The 20045-nt window shown below is 41.4% G+C and overlaps 1 protein-coding gene across 1 annotated transcript in view; it reads right to left on the bottom strand.

Annotated features, from left to right (window-relative positions):
• The window catches only part of LOC115113141 (zinc finger protein ZFP2-like), a 29355-nt gene extending 10248 nt beyond the window's left edge, over positions 1-19107 (bottom strand). The window contains exon 1 of the mRNA XM_029640439.2: positions 18531-19107. Within this exon, the coding sequence (XP_029496299.1) occupies positions 18531-18885 (355 nt within the window). The 5' untranslated portion in view covers positions 18886-19107. The remainder of the gene's footprint in view (positions 1-18530) is intronic.
• Between the last annotated feature and the right edge of the window lie 938 nt (positions 19108-20045).

Here is a 20045-nt window from a genome sequence, read left to right as displayed (position 1 = left end):
CATGCTCTAATTGAGATTTTAGGGCTATTTTTAGAGCATAATCTCGTTCTTTCATCAATTTCCAGATTTCTCCATTTAGCCAAGGAAGAGTGCTCTTTTGGCCAGGTTTGGATTTGATTTTCTTTAGGAAGCCATTTATTGTAGTCTAGATTGTGGATAGAAAAACCTGACTATCAGCTTCCACGTCTGTATAGGACAAGAGATCATTCCAGTTTATTCCCTTAATTGCTTTTTCAAAATAGTTTAATTCACTCTTAGGTATTGTGAGTTGATCCGGCTTTCTAACAGTAGAGAGGTTAAACTTGCTCTTAGACAGCTTTCTGGCTATAAGTGTCAGATTATGATCAGACAGCCCAGTAACCATATTGAATGATTTAGTCACTCTCTCTGGTTTATTACTGAACACCAAATCAATCTGTGTTTTAGAGCAACAAGTCACCCTGGTTGGCCCTTTAACTAGCTGTGTAAGGTCAAAGGTATTAGTGATCCGTTTGAGGGTTTTCCTACAACACTTGTCTTCATAATTAATGTTAAAATCTCCCATTAAGATGACCTCTTTCCCAAAATCACATTCCCTAAGCATGGTATTAAACTGATCAAAAAACACACTTTTGGTGGAAGGTGGCCTATACATTCCAATGAGGGTAAAAGACATTTGGGGAGACAGTGTAACGTTCAGGCCGATACATTCTAGATGATTCTAACTTCTGGAGAGAGTTTGCTGCACGGAAAGTAAAGGGGCTGAATAATTTTGCACGCCCAATTTTTCAGTTATTGATTTGTTAAAAAAGTTTGAAATATCCAATAAATGTCGTTCCACTTCATGATTGTGTCTCACTTGTTGTTGATTCTTCACAAAAAAAATGTTTTATATCTTTATGTTTGAAGCCTGAAATGTGGCAAAAGGTCGCAAAGTTCAAGGGGGCCGAATACTTTCGCAAGGCACTGTATATATATATATATATATATATATATATATATATATATATAAATAAAAACCCCTTTTCTCCCCAATTTCATGGTATCCAATTGGTAGTTACTGTCTTGTTCCATCGCCGCAACTCCCGTACCGACTCGGGAGAGGCGACGGTTGAGAGCCGTGAGTCCTCCTAAACACAACCCAGCCAAGCCGCACTGCTTCTTGACACAATGCCCACTTAACCCAGAAGCCAGCCGCACCTATGTGTCGGAGGAAACACCGTACACCTGGCGACCGTGATATGACACACCTGTCAGATGGATGGGTTACCTTGGCAAAGGATAAATGCTCTAACAGGGATGTAAATAAATTTGTGCACACAGTTTGCGAAATACGCTTTTTGTCCGTATGGAAATTTCAGGGATCTATTACTTCGCTCATGAAACATGAGACCAACACTTTACATGTTGTGTTTATATTTTTGTTCAGTGTGGGTTTTTTCTATGTATTCCGTAAATTACCGCACATTACCAGTACAAGATCGGGAGTGCTACTCAAGAAAACTCACATTAAGCTGTGTTGCTATTCACAATTTCCCCACCATGGGGAAAAAAACTCATGGGAGTCCCCGTAGGATGCCAGCAAAAAAATGTTTGAGTGCATTTCACACTACTTTTGGATTATAATTGTAAGGTTCATTTGAATGTCCTGCTTAATTTTGTGCCATCATCGCAACTGCTTTATACTTAAACACTTCAACCAGTAAAATGCTCTTTGGCTAGCTTTGCTACAAGCCTGTCAATGAGCGTTAGCATTCAAACTAACAAGTGCTGCATCCAAAAGTAGGTATTTTGCAACTATCACAACCAAATATTATCGTAGCGGCAGTTCAAGAAATATTCAAAACAACAATTGTAAGCCTATGAGAACCCCAAAAAGTGTTTGTGTAGAAGTAATAACCTGGTAAATCTAGGCTGCTGAATGGGCACAGATGGAAAACGTCTGTTGTTTTCCCCCACGTACTTGTTTATGACGTGACTCGGCATCATCAGGTAGCCACGGGCTGCATGAGCCAGGCTTGGTACATCCATATTTGGACTTTACAACTAATCTAACATCTCTGGAGAGACCTGAAAATAGCTGTGGAGCAACACTTCCCATAAAACCTGACAGCTTGAGAGGATCTGCAGAGAAGAATGGGAGAAACTCCCCAAATACAGGTGTGCCAAACTTGTAGTGTTACACCCAAGAAGACACGAGACTGTAATCACTGCCATGTAAATGTAAATGTGTTTCAACAAAGTACTGAGTAAAGGGTCTGAATACTTGTGTAAATGGAATATTTCGTTTTTTAAATTTGCTAAAAACTATTTTTGCTCAAAGTTTTCTAAATGATTAGAAACAAAAGTATGTACACATTTCATGCAGTTCCACATGTGAACTTAAAGGAATAACAGATTATAAACTGGGGGTTCGAGCCCTGAATGCTGATTGGCTGACAAAACATTTATTTTTACTGCTCTCTGGGGTTTATAGTGTATGGTCAATATACCGCGGCTAAGGGCTATATCTAGGCGCTCCGCATCACGTCATGTGTAAGAACAGCCCTTAACCGTGGTATACTTGCCATATACCACACCCCCTCCTTGAGTTATTGCTTAACTAGGGTTGAATATTTTCCCAGAGAATAAATAAAATGTTCTCCTGGGTAACCCGGTATTTCCCGCCAAAACTGTAAGTGTCATTCAAAAGCACATCAATAGGCCTGTCTGGTTTTGATGAGAGCTATACATTAGACATTTAATGAGCCCAAGCCCAAAAAATCCCAAATGATTGTGCCTTATCCAATACATCTACTGTAGCCAATGATATAGCCTACTGCACATTATGCATGACAGAAAAACATAAAAGCCCATAGATGTAGATAGCTATATGCTCTCTTAGGTAAATATTTTATTAACTATTTATTGAACTGATTAAGGGCTTGTAAGTAAGCATTTCACGATAAAGTCTACACCAGTTGTATTTGGCGCACGTGACAATTAAAATTTGGTTTGATTTGAAACTAGCTCCAGTAGGATAATTTTTTAGTGTGAACTGCATTACTCTACTGTATTATACAAACAGTTGAAGTCGGAGGTTTACATACACCTTAGCCAAATATATTTAAACTCAGTTTTTTACAATTCCTGACATTTAATCCTAGTAAAAATTCCCTGTCTTAGGTCAGTTAGGATCACCACTTTATTTTAAGAATGTGAAATGTCAGAATAATAGTAGAGATAATTATTTATTTCCTCTTTTATTTCTATCATCACATTCCGAATGGGTCAGAAGTTTACATACACTCAATTACTATTCGGTAGCATTGCCTTTAATTCTTTAACTTGGGTCAAACGTTTCGGGTAGCCTTCCACAAGCTTCCCACAATAAGTTGGGTGAATTTTGGCCCATTCCTCCTGACAGAGCTGGTGTCAGGTTTGTAGGCCTCCTTGCTCGCACACACTTTTTCAGTTCTGCCCACAAATGTTCTATGAGATTGACGTCAGGGCTTTGTGATGGCCACTCCAATACCTTCACTTTGTTGTCCTTATGCCATTTTGCCACAACTTTGGAAGTATGCTTACGGTCATTGTACATTTGGAAGACCCATTTGCGACCAAGCTTTAACTTCCTGACTGATGTCTTGAGATGTTGCTTCAATATAGCCACATAATTTTACCTCCTCATGATGCCATCTATTTTGTGAAGTGCACCAGTCCCTCCTGCAGCAAAGCACCCCCACAACATGATGCTGCCACCCCCGTGCTTCACAGTTGAGATGGTGTTCTTCGGCTTGCAAGCATCCCCCCTTTTTCCTCCAAGCATAACGATGGTTATTATGGCCAAACAGTTATATTTTTGTATCATCAGACCAGATTACTTTTCTACAAAAAGTACGATCTTTGTCCCCATGTGCAGTTGCAAACTGTAGTCTGGCTTTTTTGGCGGGTTTGGAGGAGTGGCCTTTCAGGTTATGTCAATATAGGACTCGTTTTACTGTGGATATAGATACTTTGTACCTGTTTCCTCCAGCATCTTCACAAGGTCCTTTGCTGTTCTTCTGGGATTGATTTACACTTTATGCACCAAAGTACGTTCATCTCTAGGAGACAGAACGTGTCTCCTTCCTGAGCGGTATGACGGCTGCGTGGTCCCATGGTGTTCATCTGTACTATTGTTCGTACAGATGAACGTGGTACCTTCAGGCGTTTGGAAATTGCTCCCAAGGATGAACCAGACTTGTGGAGGTCTACAATTGATTTTCTGAGGTTTTGGCTGATTTCTTTCGATTTTCCCATGATGTCAAGCAAAGAGGCACTGAGTTTGAAGGTAGGCCTTAAAACACATCCACAGGTACACCTCCAATTGACTCAAATTATATCAATTAGCCTATCAGAAGCTTCTATGCCATCAAAATGCCATCATTTTCTGACCCATTGCAACTGTGATAGTGAATTAGAAGTGAAATGATATGTCCGTAAACAATTGTTGGAAAAATGACTTGTGTCGTGCACAAAGTAGATGTCCTAACCAACTTCCCAAAACTATCATTTGTTAAAATTAAATTTGTGGAGTGGTTGAAAACTAGTTTTAATGACTCCAACCTAAGTGTATGTAAACTTCAGACTTCAACTATACATCTTTCAAACCATGATAAAGCAGGGAAGAGAACATATGATTCTGGTGCAGCACATGCTGCCTACAAAGTTACAAGTATAAGCTAACAAATGTAATTTTGAAATATAACAGGGCCTATTTGTATAATTAGTAGGCTGACACATACCTTTCATAATGTTTCAGCTAATGGTATTAGCCTATCTCTTTCTCTCTATTGTTGCTTCATTCCTTCTTCGCTGTAAACAGTTAAATTAAATAAGTTGTGTTGTCCTAATCTTCATCATTCTAATGACATCCTTGAATAATATAGGATTAGAATTAGATGCAGAAGACTTTCACAACTCTTCATGAAGATCGAATGGTTATGGGTCTGAATAAATAACTGTTTTAGCCTACTGCAATCGCGCATTCGCTCTTATTTCAAACTACCCCTGAGTTCTATTGGCTGCTGTATTTAACATTCAGAAAACAAGAGCTAGCGTCCCTCTTCGAATAGTCTATTTGTATAAGAAATTCAAAAATAAAAACAGCCCAGCAAGCTATTCTAGTCTAGCTTTTCCTGCATGGGACTCCAACTTAACTTTATTTAAGGAGGCATGTGAGTGCGTATTGCACAAGAGGCAGAGGCTATAAGTTAGAAGCTTATTATGCATAATCAACGAGCTAAATATAAGGCTAATAATGCATTGAATGTATTACCTGAAAGAGGTAGACTTGGACATCTACAATATATGACCAAAAGTATATGGACACCTGCTCGTCAAATCAAATGTTATTGCCTCGCATACACATATTTAGCAGATTTCTTTGCGGGTGTAATGAAATGCTTGTGTTCCTAGCTCCACGCGTGCATTTAGTATTCAGATTCCCGGCGTATACATCGCTGACAACTTAACTAGCTTCTCAAAGCACTTCATGATGACAGAAGTGAGTGCTACGGGCGATAGTCATTTAGTTAAGTTCATTTTGCGTTCTTGGACACAGTAACAATACCGGACATCTTGAAGCAAGTTGGGACAGCAGACTGGGATAGGGAGAGATTGAATGTCCGTAAACACTCCTGCCAGCTGATCAGAGACTGCTCTGAGGATGCGGCTAGGGATGCCGTCTGGGCCTCGTCGAACATCTCATTCCAAAATCATGGGCATTTATATAGAGACGGTCCCCTCTTTATTGGTATAACAACCTCCACTCTTCTAGGAAGGCTTTCCACTAGATGTTGGAACATGGCTGCGGGGACTTACTTCCATTCAGCCACAAGCGCATTACGGAGGTTGGGCGATTAAGCATGGCTCGCAGTCGGCGTTCCAATTCATCGCAAAGGTGTTTGATGGGGTTGAGGTCAGGGCTCTGTGCAGGCCAGTTAAGTTCTTCCACACTGATCTCAACAAACTATTCATGTATAGACCTCGCTCTGTGCATGGAGGCATAGTCATGCTGAAACAGGTAAGGGCCTTCCCCAAACTGTTGCCCCAAAGTTGGAAGCATAGAATCGTAGCGTTAAGATTTCCCTTCACCTGAATTAAAGGGCTTAGTCAGAACCATGAAAAACAGCCCTACTATTCCTCCTCCACAAAACTTTACAGTTGGCACTATGCATTTGGGCAGGTAGCGTTCTCAAACCCAGATTTGTCCGTCGGACTGCCAGATAGTGAAGCGTGATTCATCACTCCAGAGAATGTGTTTCCACTGCTCCAGAGTCCATTGGAGGCGAGCTTTACACCACTCCAGCCGACGCTTGGCATTGTGCATGGTGATCTTAGGCCTGTGTGTGGTTGCTCGGCCATGGAAACCCATTTCATGAAGCTCCCGACAAACAGTTATTGTGCTAACGTTGCTTCCAGAGACAGTCTGGAACTCGGTAGAGAGTGTAGCAGACGAGGACAGACTATTTTTACGAGCTACACACTCCAGTACTCGATGGTCCCGTTCTATGAGCTTGTGTGGCCTACCACATCGCGGCAGAGCCGTTGTTGCTCCTATACATTTCCACTTCACAATAACAGCACTTACAGTTGACCGGGTCAGCTCGAGCAGGAAAGAGATTTGACAAACTGACTTGCTGTAAAGGCGGCCTCCTATGACAGTGCCACGTTGAAAGTTGCTGAGCTCTTCAATAAGGCCATTCTACTGGCAATGTTTGTCTATGGAGATTGCATGGCTGTGTGCTCTATTGTATACACCTGTCAACAACAGGTATAGCAGAAATAGCCACATCAACTAATTTGAAGGTGTCCACATACTTTTGTATATACAATGCCTTCGGAAAGTATTCCGCTCCCTTGACTTTTTCCATGTTGTTCTAAAATGTATTAAGTTATTTTTTCTCATCAATCTACACACAATACCCCATAATGACAAAGCAAAAACAGGTTCAGAAATGTTTGCTAATTTATGAAAAATAAAAAAACTTCAATAGTATTCAGACCCTTTACTCAGTACTTTGTTGAAGCATCTTTGGCAGCGATTACAGCCTTGAGTCTTCTTGGGTATGACGCTACAAGTTTGGCACACCAGTACTTGGTGAGTTCCTCCCATTCTTCTCTGCAGATCCTCTCAAGATCTGTCAGGTTGGATGGGAAGCGTTGCTGCACAGCTATTTCCAGGTCTCTCCAGAGATGTTCGATCGGGTTTAAGTCCGGGCTCTGGCTGGGCCACTCAAGGACATTCAGAGACTTGTACGAAGCCACTCCTGCAGTGACTTGGCTGGGTGCTTAGGGTTGTTATTCTGGTGGAAGGTGAACCTTCACCCCAGCCTGAGGTCCTGAGCGCTCTGGAGCAGGTTTTCATCAAGGATCTCTCTGTAGTTTTCTCCGTTCGTCTTTGCCTCAATGCTGAGTAGTCTCCCAGTCCCTGCTCTGAAAAACATCCCGATAGCATGATGCTGCCACCACCTTGCTTTACCGTAGGGATGGTGCCAGGTTTCCTCCAGATATGACGCTTGGCATTCAGGCCAAAGAGTTGGTTTCATCAGACCAGACAGACAATCCTGTTTCTCATGGTCTGAGAGTCTTTAGGTGCCTTTTGGCAAACTTCACACAAGCTGGTATGTGCCTTTTACTGAGAAGTGGCTTCCGTCTGGCGACTCTACCATAAAGGCCTGACTGTTGGAGTGCTGCAGAGATTGTTGTCCTTCTGGAAGGTTCTACCATCTCCACAGAGGAACTCTAGAGCTCTGTCAGAGTGACCATCAGGTTCTTGGTCACCTCCCTGACCAAGGCCCTTCTCCCCCAATTGCTCAGTTTGGCCGGGTGGCCAGCTCTAGGAAGAGTCTTGGTGGTTCCAAACTTCTTCAATTTAAGAATGGAGGCCACTGTGTTCTTGAGGACCTTCAAAGCTGCATAAATGTTTTGTTCCCTTCCCCAGATCTGAGCCTTGACACAATCCTGTCTCGGAGCTCTATGGACAATTCCTTCGACCTTGGTTTTTGCTCTGACATGCACTGTCAACTGTGGGACGTTATGTAAACAGGTGTGTGCCTTTCCAAATCATGTCCAATCAATTGAATTTACCACAAGTGGACTCCAATCAAGTTGTAGAAACATCTTAAGGATGATCAATGGAAACAGGATGCACCTGAACTCAATTTCACGTCTCATAGCAAAGGGTCTGAATACTTCTGTAAACAAGGTATCTGTTTTTATGTTTTAATAAATGTGCAAACATTTCTAAAAACCTGTTTTCGCTTCGTCATTATGGGGTATTGTGTGAAGATTGATTAAATAAAAACCAATCCTATGCAATTTTAGAGTAAGGTTGTAACGTAACAAAATGTGGGAAAAGTCAAAGTGTCTGAATATTTTCCGAAGGCACTGAGTGGATTTACGACGTGGTTGTAAAGTCATAAAAACTAACAGGGGGGTTGTTTACATCTCTGCTAGTCAATTCCCTGAAAAGGCTAGCGTCATGACACTAGGGATGTACGATATATCGGTGAACGTATCAGAATCAGCTGATATTTGCTAAAAATACCAACATCTGTATGAGCCCGATGTGTAGTTTAATGCAAAACTGACGTGCATACAGTAAGGGGAAAAAAGTATTTCCCTCATTAAATGCAAATCCATTTATAACATTTTTGACATGCGTTTTTCTGGATTATTTTGTTGTTATTCTGTCTCTCACTGTTCAAATAAACCTACCATTAAAATTATAGACTGATAATTTCTTTGTCAGTGCACAAACGTACAAAATCAGCCGGGGATCAAATATAATGTAGGTAAATTATGTAATGACGCCACGTAAAATGTGTTCAACACAGCATTCCTAACCTAGCCCACAATGTCTGCTGTGTGGATCCAGCAGTCAACAAGTCGAGCAGTCATTTGAAAGAGTAAGAACATTTCAGCGAGACAACTCAAAAGGCGAAATCCATTAACGTCAGGATAATGGAATTCATTGCCCTTTGCAATCAACCATTCTCTGTCGTGGGTGATGTTGGCTTTCGCCAACAAGACGAGCACCAGAACACGTTGCCCTACCGGAGTTACACAGTAATAGCATCACTCTTATTAGCTTCACGACATATGACATATACGTCTCTTCCAAGACGGAGTAGCAGTCAGACGTCTTTGTCCTGTCGTGTCCCTTGTATATCTTTTTACATATTTTTCTTCGCATATCTTTTCAAAATATTTTCCTAAACCTTAACGTCTAAATACTCTCCTGCAACACGCCAGTCAGTTAGCAATCCATTGCTAGCGGTCATCAACTAACCTTTAGCTCGGAAAGCTCTCGCCAGTTCAAACAACGTGACTCAAACCAGAGCATAACGGATCTATTTCTCTCCATATTCCCGGATTTCTACGCAAACTCTGGACATTTTCATTTGGATCTTCGCAACTAGCTAACCGCAATCCCAGGTGACCACTCCTGGCTAGCGTTTCCATCCCGGAGCAAGCACCAATTAGCCTGAAGCTAGCCAGGACTCCTGTGCTACCACCGAAGCCCACTCCTGGGCTACAATATCTGGACCTCTTCTACTGCCGGTACGGGGCACGGAACCCCACCGATCCTCTACGACTGGAATACCAACATAATCTGCCCGAGGATTCCAACAGGCCCGACGCCCGCTGAAGGCCCATTCTGCTAACCTGCTAGATGCCTAGAGCTACTTGGAACCCTATTAATTCCACGACTGGTCTATCAACATCCCCCAAAGGCTAGCTTGCCTGTCCCGGTCTGCTAACTTCTAGCTTGCCTGCTAACTGCTATCTTGCCAGCCCCAGTCTGCTAACTGCTAGCTTGTTTAGCATCGGCCTGCTAACTGTCTAAATCACTGTGTCCCCAGTCAGCCCAACCACTCACTGGACTCATATGTTCACTTGGCTATGCATGCCTCACTCTAATATCAATATGCCTCGTCCATTACTGTCCTGGTTTGTGATTACTGTCTTATTTCACTGTAGAGCCTCTAGCCCTGCTCAATATGCCTTAACCAACCATGTTGCCCCACCTAGATATGCGATGACCTCACCTGGTTTAAATATCTCTCTCATCATTACTCAATGCCTAGATTTACCTCCAATGTACTCACATCCTACCTTCCCTTTGTCTGTACACTATGCCTTGAATCTATGCTTTCGTGCCCAGAAACCTGCTCCTTTTTCTCTCTGTTCCGAACGTGCTAGACGGCCAGTTCGTATAGCATTTAGCCGTACCCTTATCCTACTTCTCCTCTGTTCCTCTGGTGATGTAGAGGTTAATCCAGGTCCTGCAGTGCCTAGCTCCACTCCCACTCCCCAAGTGCTCTCATTTGTTGACTTCTGCAACCGTTAAAAGCCTTGGTTTCATGCATGTTAAACATTAGAAGCCTACTCACTAGGTTTGTTTTACTCACTGCTTTAGCACACTCTGCCAACCCGGATGTCTTAGCCGTGTCTGAATCCTGGCTTAGGAAAACCACCAAAAACCCTGAAATCTCCATCGCCAACTATAACATTTTCCGCCAAGATAGAACTGCCAAAGGGGGTGGTGTTGCAATCTAATGCAAAGATAGCCTGCAGAGTTCTGTATTACTATTAAAATCTGTACTAGAGGTCGACCAATTATGATTTTTCAATGCCGATACCGATTCCGATTATTGGAGGACCAAAAAAGCCAATACCGATTAAATCGGCTGATTTTTATATATTTTTTATTTGTAATAATGACAATTAGAACAATACTGAATTAACACTTATTTGAGCTTAATATAAAACATCAATCAAATCAATTTAGCCTCAAATAAATAATGAAACACGTTCAATTTGGTTTAAATAATGCAAAAACAAAGTGTTGGAGAAGAAAGTAATATGTGCCATGTAAAAATGTGTGCCATACAAAAAAGCTAACGTTTAAGTTCCTTGCTCAGAACATGAGAACATATGAAAGTTGGTGGTTCCTTTTAACGAGTCTTCAATATTCCCAGGTAAGAAGTTTCAGGTTGTAGTTAATATAGTATTTATAGGACTATTTCTCTCTATACCATTTGTATTTCATATACCTTTGAATATTGGATGTTCTTATAGGCACTATAGTATTAACAGTGTAACAGTATAGCTTCCGTCCCCCTCCTCGCCCCTGGGCTCGAACCAGGAACACATCGACAACAGCAAGGGGAATAACTACTCCAAATCTAAAAGCGAGTGACGTTTGAAACAGTATTAGCGCACACCCAGCTAACTAGCTAACCATTTCACATTGGTTACACCAGCCATTAGGCTGATAGGCTTGAACTCATAAACAGCGATGTGCTTGCGAAGAGCTGCTGGCAAAACGCATGAAAGTGCTGTTTGAATGAATGATTACGGGCCTGCTGCTGCTCAGTCAGACTGCTCTATCAAATCAGACTTAATTATAACATAATAACACACAGAAATACGAGCCTTAGGTCATTAATATGATCAAATCCGGAAACTATCATTTAGAAAACAAAACGTTTATTATTTCAGTGAAAGACGGAACCGTTCGGTATTTTATCTAACGGGTGGCATCCCTAAGTCTAAATATTCTTGTTACATTGCACAACCTTCAATGTATGTCATAATTACGTAAAATTCTGGCAAATTAGTTCGTAATGAGCCAGGCAGCCCAAACGGTTGCATATACCCTGACTCTGCGTGCAATGAACGCAAGAGAAATGACACAATTTCACCTGGTTAATATTGCCTGCTAAACTGGATTAGTAGGTATAACTAGTGATTATGATTGATTGTTTTTTATAAGATAAGTTTAATGCTAGCTAGCGATTTACTTTGGCTTCTACTGCAGTTGCGTAACAGGCAGGCTTACTCATGGAGTGCAATGGTTAGAGCGTTGGACTAGTTAACTGTGCGGTTGCAAGATTGGAACCCCTGAGCTGACAAGGTGAAAATCTGTCGTTCTGCCCCTGAACAAGGCAGTTAACCCACAGTTCCTTGGCAGTCATTGAAAATTAAGAATGTGTTCTTAACTGACTTGCCTAGTTAAATAAAAGGTATAAAAAAATATATATATATATTTTTTAATTATCGGAAATCGGTGCCCAAAAATACCAATTTCCGATTGTTATGAAACTTGAAATCGGCCACAATTCTAAAAAGGCTCTCACGGTTGCCACCTCCCTTTGCCTCCAGCTGTGCCCTCGATACCATATGTGAATTGATTGCCCACCATCTATCTTCTGAGCTTGTGCTACTAGGTGACCTAAACTGGGACATGCTTAACACCCAGGCCATCCTACAATCCAAGCTTGATGCCCTCAATCTCACACAAATTATCAATGAACCTACCAGGTACAACTCCAAATCCATAAACACGGGCACCCTCATAGATGTCATCCTAAATAACTCACCCTCCAAATACACCTCTGCTGTTTTCAATCAAGATCTCAGCAATCACTGCCTCATTGCCTGCATCCGTAATGGGTCTGCGACCAATCGACCACCCCTCATCACTGTCAAACGCTACCTAAAACACTTCTGCGAGCAGGCCTTTCTAATCGACCTGGCCGGGGTATTCTGGAATGACATTGACCTCATCCCGTCAGAAGATGATGCCTGGCTATTCTTTAAAAGTGCCTTCCTCACCATCTTAAATAAGCATGCCCCATTACATTTTTTTTTAACTAGGAATAGATATAGTCCTTGGTTAACTCCAGAACTGTCTGCCCTTGACCAGCATAAAAACATCCTGTGGCGTTCTGCATTAGCATCGAATAGCCCCCGTGATATGAAACTTCTCAGGTAAGTTAGGAACAAATATACACAGGCAGTTAGGAAAGCTAAGGCTAGCTTTTTAAAACAGACATTTGCATCCTGTAGTACAAACTCAAAAAGATTCTGGGACAATGTAAAGTCCATGAGGAATAAGAGCACCTCCTCCCAGCTGCCCACTGCTCTGAGGCTAGGAAACACTGTCACCACCGATAAATCCACTATAATTGAGAATTTCAATAAGCATATCTCTACGGCTGGCCATGCTTTCCACCTGGCTACCCCTTCCCCGGTCAACTGCCCGGCACCCTCCACAGCAACCCGCCAAAGCCCCCACCGTTTCTCCTTTACCCAAATCCAGATAGCTGATGTTCTGAAAAAGCGGCAAAATCTGGACCCTACAAATCAGCAGGGCTAGACAATCTGGACCCTCTCTAAAAATTATCTGCTGAAATTGTTGCAACCGCTATTACTAGCCTGTTCAACCTCTCTTTCGGATCATCTGAGATTCCCAAAGATTGGAAAGCTGCCAGCGGTCATCCCCCTCTTCAAAGGGGGTGACACTCTAGACCCAAACTGCTATAGACCTATATCTATCCTACCCTGTCTTTCTAAGGTCTTCGAAATCCAAGTTAAAAAGATTACCGACCATTTCGAATCCCACCGTATCTTCTCCGCTATGCAATCTGGTTTCAGAGCTGGTCATAGGTGCACCTCAGCCACGCTCAAGGTCCTAAACGACATAACCACCATCGATAAGAGACATTACTGTGCAGCCATATTCATCGACCTGGCCAAGGCTTTTGAGTCTGTCAATCACCACATTCTTATTGGCAGACTCGACAGCCTTGGTTTCTCAAATGATTGCCTCGCCTGGTTTACCAACTACTTCTCTGATAGAGTTCAGTGTGTCAAATCGGAGGGCCTGTTGTCCAGGCCTCTGGCAGTCTCTATGGGGGTGCCACAGGGTTCAATCCTCAGGCTGACTCTCTTGTCTGTATACATCAATGATGTTGCTCTTACTGCTGGTGATTATGATACACCTCTACGCAGACGACACCATTCTGTATACTTCTGGCCCCTCTTTGGACACTGTTAAATAACCACCAAACAAGCTTCAATGCCATACAACTCTCCAACTGCTCTTAAACGCAAGTAAAACTAAATGCATGCTATTCAACCGATCACTGCCCGCACCTGCTCGCCTGTCCAGCATCACTACTCTGGACGGTTCTGACTTAGAATACGTGGACAACTACAAATACCTAGGTGTCTGGTTAGACTGTAAACTCTCCTTCCAGACTCACATTAAGCATCTCCAATCCAAAATTAAATCTAGAATTAGCTTCCTATATCGCAACAAAGCATTCTTCACTCATGCCGCCAAACATACCCTCGTAAAACTGACCATCCTACCGATCCTCGACTTCGTCATCTATAAAATAGCCTCCAACACTCTACTCAACAAACTGGATGCAGTCTATCACAGTGCCATCCGTTTTGTCACCAAAGCCCCATACACTACCCACCATTGCGACCTGTACGCTCTTGTTGGTTGGCCCTCGCTTCATACTCGTCGCCAGACCCACTGGCTACAGCTTATCTACAAGTCTCTGCTAGGTAAAGCCCCGCCTTATCTCAGCTCACTGGTCACCATAGCAGCACCCACTCGTAGCACGCGCTCCAGCAGGTATATCTCACTGGTCACCCCAAAGCAAATTCCTCCTTTGATCGTCTTTCCTTCCAGTTCTCAGCTGCCAATGACTGGAACGAATTGCAAAAATCTCTGAAGCTGGAGACTCATATCTCTCTCACTAGCTTTAAGCACCAGCTGTCAGAGCAGCTCACAGATCACTGTACCTGTAGATAGATGGGCTGTTTACAGTTGGGCTATCTACCTACCTCATCCCCATACTGTATTTATTAATCTTGCTCCTTTGCACCCCAGTATCTCTACTTGCACATTCATCTTTTGCACATCTACCATTCCAGTGTTTAATTGCTATATTGTAATTACTTCACCACCATGGCCTATTTATTGCCTTAACCTCTTCAGTCGACCCTCTACTTTTTTGAACATTTTGTTAAAAATCGCGCAACATTTCAGCGCCCTGCTACTCATGCCAGGAATATAGTACGTTCATATGGTTAGAATGTGTGGATAGGAAACCCTCGGACGTTTTTAAAACTGGTTAAATCACGACTGTGGCTATTACATAACGTGCGTTACATCGGAAAGCGCAGGAAAACCTGATCACAGAAAATGGAAATAAATATCCTTGCGCCACTTCCAGCAATTGTTAACAGTGAGCCGAATTAGATAAGACCGAGCATTCAACTCCCACAGCATCCCCATGTTGTCGAGTATCTTGTGAATTTAATCATCTTTGATTCTTGGTTGAACCGAAAGAGGGGCACCGCTTACCTCCGGTCTCCGCCCAGATCATTCCGGAAGAGCTCTCTCCTGAAATTTTTTCCAAGACGACAGCTAATGATATTTACATCGCCTACGGATGATTTTTTATCGCTTATTAACGTTTACTAATACCTAAAGTAGCATTACAAACGTATTTCGAAGTGTTTGTGAAAGTTTATCGTCTACTTTTTGAATTTTAAAAAATGACGTTACGTTGTGAAATCGCTGTTTTTTTCGTTTATCACACAGTCTACATATAACGATATCTTGGCTTTATATGGCCCGATTTAATCGAAATAAAGACCCAATAGTGTTTATGGGACATCTAGGAGTGCCAACAAAGAAGATGGTGAAAGGTAATGACTGTTTTCTATTTTATTGTGCGGTTTGTGTAACGCCGAAATGCTAATTATTTTGTTTACGTCCCCTGCTGTGCTTTTCTGTTGTAGTGTATTGGTGCATGCTATCAGATAATAGCTTCTCATGCTGTCGCCGAAAAGCATTTTAAAAATCGGACTTGTTGCCTGGATTCACAACGAGTGTAGCTTTAATTTGATACCCTGCATGTGTATTTTAACTTTTGAGTTTTAACTAATACTATTAGCATTTAGCGTAGCGCATTTGCATTTCCAGAGCTCTAGTTGGGACGCAAGCGTCCCAAGTAGAGGCAACAGGTTAACTCCCTTATCTTACCTCATTTGCACTCACTGTATATAGACTTTTTGTTTTCTTTTGTTCTAGTGTATTATTGACTATGTTTTGTTTATTCCATGTGTGACTCTGTGTTGTTGTATGTGTCGGATTGCTATGCTTTATCTTAGCCTACCTGGTTAAATAAAGGTGAAATAAATAAATAAAATACTATGGAACGCTGTTTGGGTCTTTGCGTGTCAAAAAAAGATACACGCCAAATAACACTATTTGACGCGTTAAATAAGCTTTTAATTTAACATGTCAAATAACAGTTCTATTACAGAATGTTGTGTGTTCTGAATTTGCACGCACACGTGCAAGCCTAGCGCCACCACTACTATCAGTAGCACTGTCAAAGCTGTACAAAAAGGTCTGCAAACAAGCAAGCATCGGCCACGAACAATGTGTTTACAATACCGCGTTGGTAATAAAGCATTATTTGTTAGACCACAACTTCTGGGGTAGCTAGCTTTAGCTTGGTACCTAGCTAGCACCAATATAACCAGCCTAAAAACAATGACCTGTAGTAACTGCAGTCATTTTCATTATTCTTAGCAATGATTTAAGAATCCTTGTGAGTAAGTATTAGCTAGGTAGACACTTGTTGTTCGCCTATTGAAATTGAAAATTCAGTTGATGAAAATAGCTATCTAGCCTGCTACTTAACTTAGCTTCATCTGGCTAGTGATGCTTGACCGGACCAGGTTATATGTTGTGAAGCTAGCCACAATAAGGATTGGCCACAATAAGGATTGGCCATAATAGTGGAATTTGCGGTTTGCCTTCAAAATAAAAGTAACTCTTTGAAAGTGATGCAGAAGGATACAATTGGTGGAATCATGCCATATTTAGACTAGATAATGTTGAACAAGATTGTAATGAGAAGCAATGAAATGGGGTATCAGTCAACTTGGTGACACCCACAGAACACAACTGTGTTTAGGCAAATATTAGCATTGTCGCAGGACTGTGACTGTGTGAAATCACCTCCCCAGTCAGCCTATTGTATGTAGTGACATTTATATTACACTGTACAGCTTTACCTAAGGATTGGGGATCAATGAAATGGGGTATCAGTCTACCCAATACACAATATATTTTTTCCCAATGTCCACCTCAGTTATCAGACTCCAAAACATTCACGCCATATTGTTTTTCCTCAAGAATAGTGTTCAAAACACATAATTTGACAATAAATGTGGCTCAATTTACTGTTGTTTAAGAGTCCCGCAATAAGAGCTACAGCGCTAATGTTCTCTGGGTGTCACTGAGTAGACTGATACCCCATGTCATTGATCCACAATCCATAGGTAAGGCTGTACAGTGAAATAAGTATATCCCCAACGCAATTCTAAAGTATAATACATCCCGTGTGATTTCAACTGATTGTCAAATTAACAAATTATTGTCTTGTTGATTTTATATAACAACACTCCAACCTTGCTTATGCAATTATGGCATAATTCTACTATTTGTATTAATTTGCGTCACTGTCAATTACATACTTTTATTTTGAAGGCTAAACGCAAAGTCCACCATTGTGGCTAATATTTATTGTGGCTAGCTTCACATAGATGGGTCCGACCACCATTAATCAAATAAGAACGATCTTGTAAATTAGGGTTATTTTAGATGATGTTAGCTAACTAACTAGAGCTAGTATGAGAAATCTTGGTTGAGAATGAAACAACTGAACAATGAAATAGCACAGCAAGTAAGTCAAAGAAATAGGTTTTGATGATGTTTTACTGATAATGGGGCCAATTGTGCGCCGCCCTATGGGACTCCCAATCACGGCCGGATGTCATAGATCCTGGGTTCGAACCAGGGACTGTAGTGACACCTCTTGCATTGAGATGCAGTGCCTTAGACCGCTGCGTCCATGTGTGTGTTTTAACTATTTAACTGTACCAAAATGCTTAAAAGGCCGCTAAAATGTTTAAATATTGGTATCGCGTTTTTTTTTTGGCAAGTAAAATATTGGATATCGGTATTGGCCAAAAATGTCATATCGGTGGATGACTACTTGTAACTATAGTGTAGCGAATTCAGGGGGAGCTCTGAGCTAGACTCAAACCTGAGCCCAGCCACAGTCAAGACAACACATTTGAACCGTTACGCCAAGATGTCCTTACTTCTTGACGAGGTCGCTAGGTTTTGGGTTAAGGTTTCTACAATAGCTTTCTCTGTGGATTTGAGTGTGGTTACATTTCTCCAGCTCCCATCCCTCAGATGTTAACCAAACCAATTCTCAGGGATACCATTTTGTTGCTTTTTAAATCCTTGGTTGCCCCTTTAAAAAATACACACAATCAATCAACCAACCAAACTGCAACTCCTCAACTCTTAGTCAAGAGACTGACATACATAGCATTTATATTAGCCCTCTGATTACAATTATGAGCAAGACCTGCAGCTCTGTTCTTGGCCAGCTGCAACTTAACTAGGTATTTCTTTGCAGTACCACATAGCTGGACAATAATCAAGCTAAGACAAAACTTTGAACTAAGCCCATGGGGCATATGTTATATTCTTCAGGAATAAATGGCTATAAATAAATAATTATCAAGTCTAAATATGGATGTAACAACTGCAAATTTACTCTTTAACACCACACGTCAGTTCAACAACTGCAGAGTTTGTGCCTCTGTTTTAAGACAGTACTTACTAGTGTTAATCTGGGCCGATTTTCCCAAACGCATTTTAAGGCTAACTTCATCGTTAGAACCATAGGATGCCTTAAGACCACTTTGGGAAACCGAGCCCAGATATCCAGTTTCCTCTTCCTCCTCCTTTTTCGATGTGACAGTCATCTCCCTATTCTCTTCTTTCACTCCGACAACTCCATCCTCCTCTTGCTCCTCTTCTTTCACAGTAACTTCCTCCTCCACTTTCACTCTGAACGCGTCTCCCTCTTCTTTTACTGTAACTTCTTTCTCTTCTTCTTTCACTCGAACAGCATCCTCCTTCTCCGTCCAGCAGACCTCTTCTTTAATAGTTGGAGAGTAGCTTAGTGAGGTCATGGTCGGCGATGTCAGCTTGCTTGCTAGGATAGTGCTAATTTAACCAGCCAGCTAGTTTACCAATAACAACACAGAAAATATTACATTAAATGGGATAACTAACTAGACAACAGACATGGGTTTAAAACATAGTGGCTAATATACACGAAAGCGTCTAACGAGCTGTATCGGTTTGGCTAGCAAGCTACGGAGGTGGCTGTCTAACTATTGCTGTGTGTAAGAAGCGTCGCGTCCACTAGATTATACGTCACATTGGCAGCATTGCCTTAAAGCCCGACATCGCCATCTGCTCACTGGAGTGTGTAATGCAGTTGAGTCAAATTAATATTTTATTTTCAGACAAAAAAGTTAAAGGGTATGAGGAAGCATTCGTTTTTACTCACCAATGTAACAAGACAGTGTGGTAAAATGTTTTGTTGTAATCACGATCTGGCTACCTATAAGAACAAACAAATCAAATCAAATTGTATTGGTCCCATACACGTGTTTAGCGGGTGTAGAGAAATGCGTGTGCTTCTAGCTCCAACAGTGCAGTAATATCTAACAAGTAATATCTAACAGTTTCACAACATATACCCAAAATACAAAATAAATCTAAGTAAGGAATGGATTAAGAATATATATACATATATATCAGAGCTGCATTGGACTAAGATACAGTGGCATAGTATAGAGTACGATATATACATATGAGATGGGTCACATAATATTTACAAACAATTAAAGTAACTAAGATACCGTAGAATAGTATATAGTACAGTTTACACATATGAGATGAGTAATGAAAGATACGGAGACATTATTAAAGTGGCTAGTGTTTCATTTCCTTAAAGTGGCCAGTGATTCATAATCTATGTCTATAGGCAGCAGCCTCTGATGTGCTGGACATGGCTGTTTAACAGTCAGTGGTGTAGTATAGAATGCAATACAGTATATACATATGAAATAGGTGATGCAATGTGTAAACACAATTTTAAAGTGACTAAGATACTGTAGAATAGTGTGCTGTGCAGTTTATACATATAAGATGAGTAATGCTAGATACGGAACATTATTAAAGTGGCTAGTGATCCATTATTAAAAGTGGCCAGTAATTCCTCATCTATGTCTATAAGGCAGCCCCCCCCTGATGTGCTAGTGATGGCTGTTTAGCAGTCTGA

This window comes from Oncorhynchus nerka, linkage group LG28, assembly GCF_034236695.1.
Source record: "Oncorhynchus nerka isolate Pitt River linkage group LG28, Oner_Uvic_2.0, whole genome shotgun sequence".
In the NCBI taxonomy this organism is placed as follows: domain Eukaryota; kingdom Metazoa; phylum Chordata; class Actinopteri; order Salmoniformes; family Salmonidae; genus Oncorhynchus; species Oncorhynchus nerka.
This window is presented reverse-complemented; position numbering and strand designations above follow the sequence as displayed.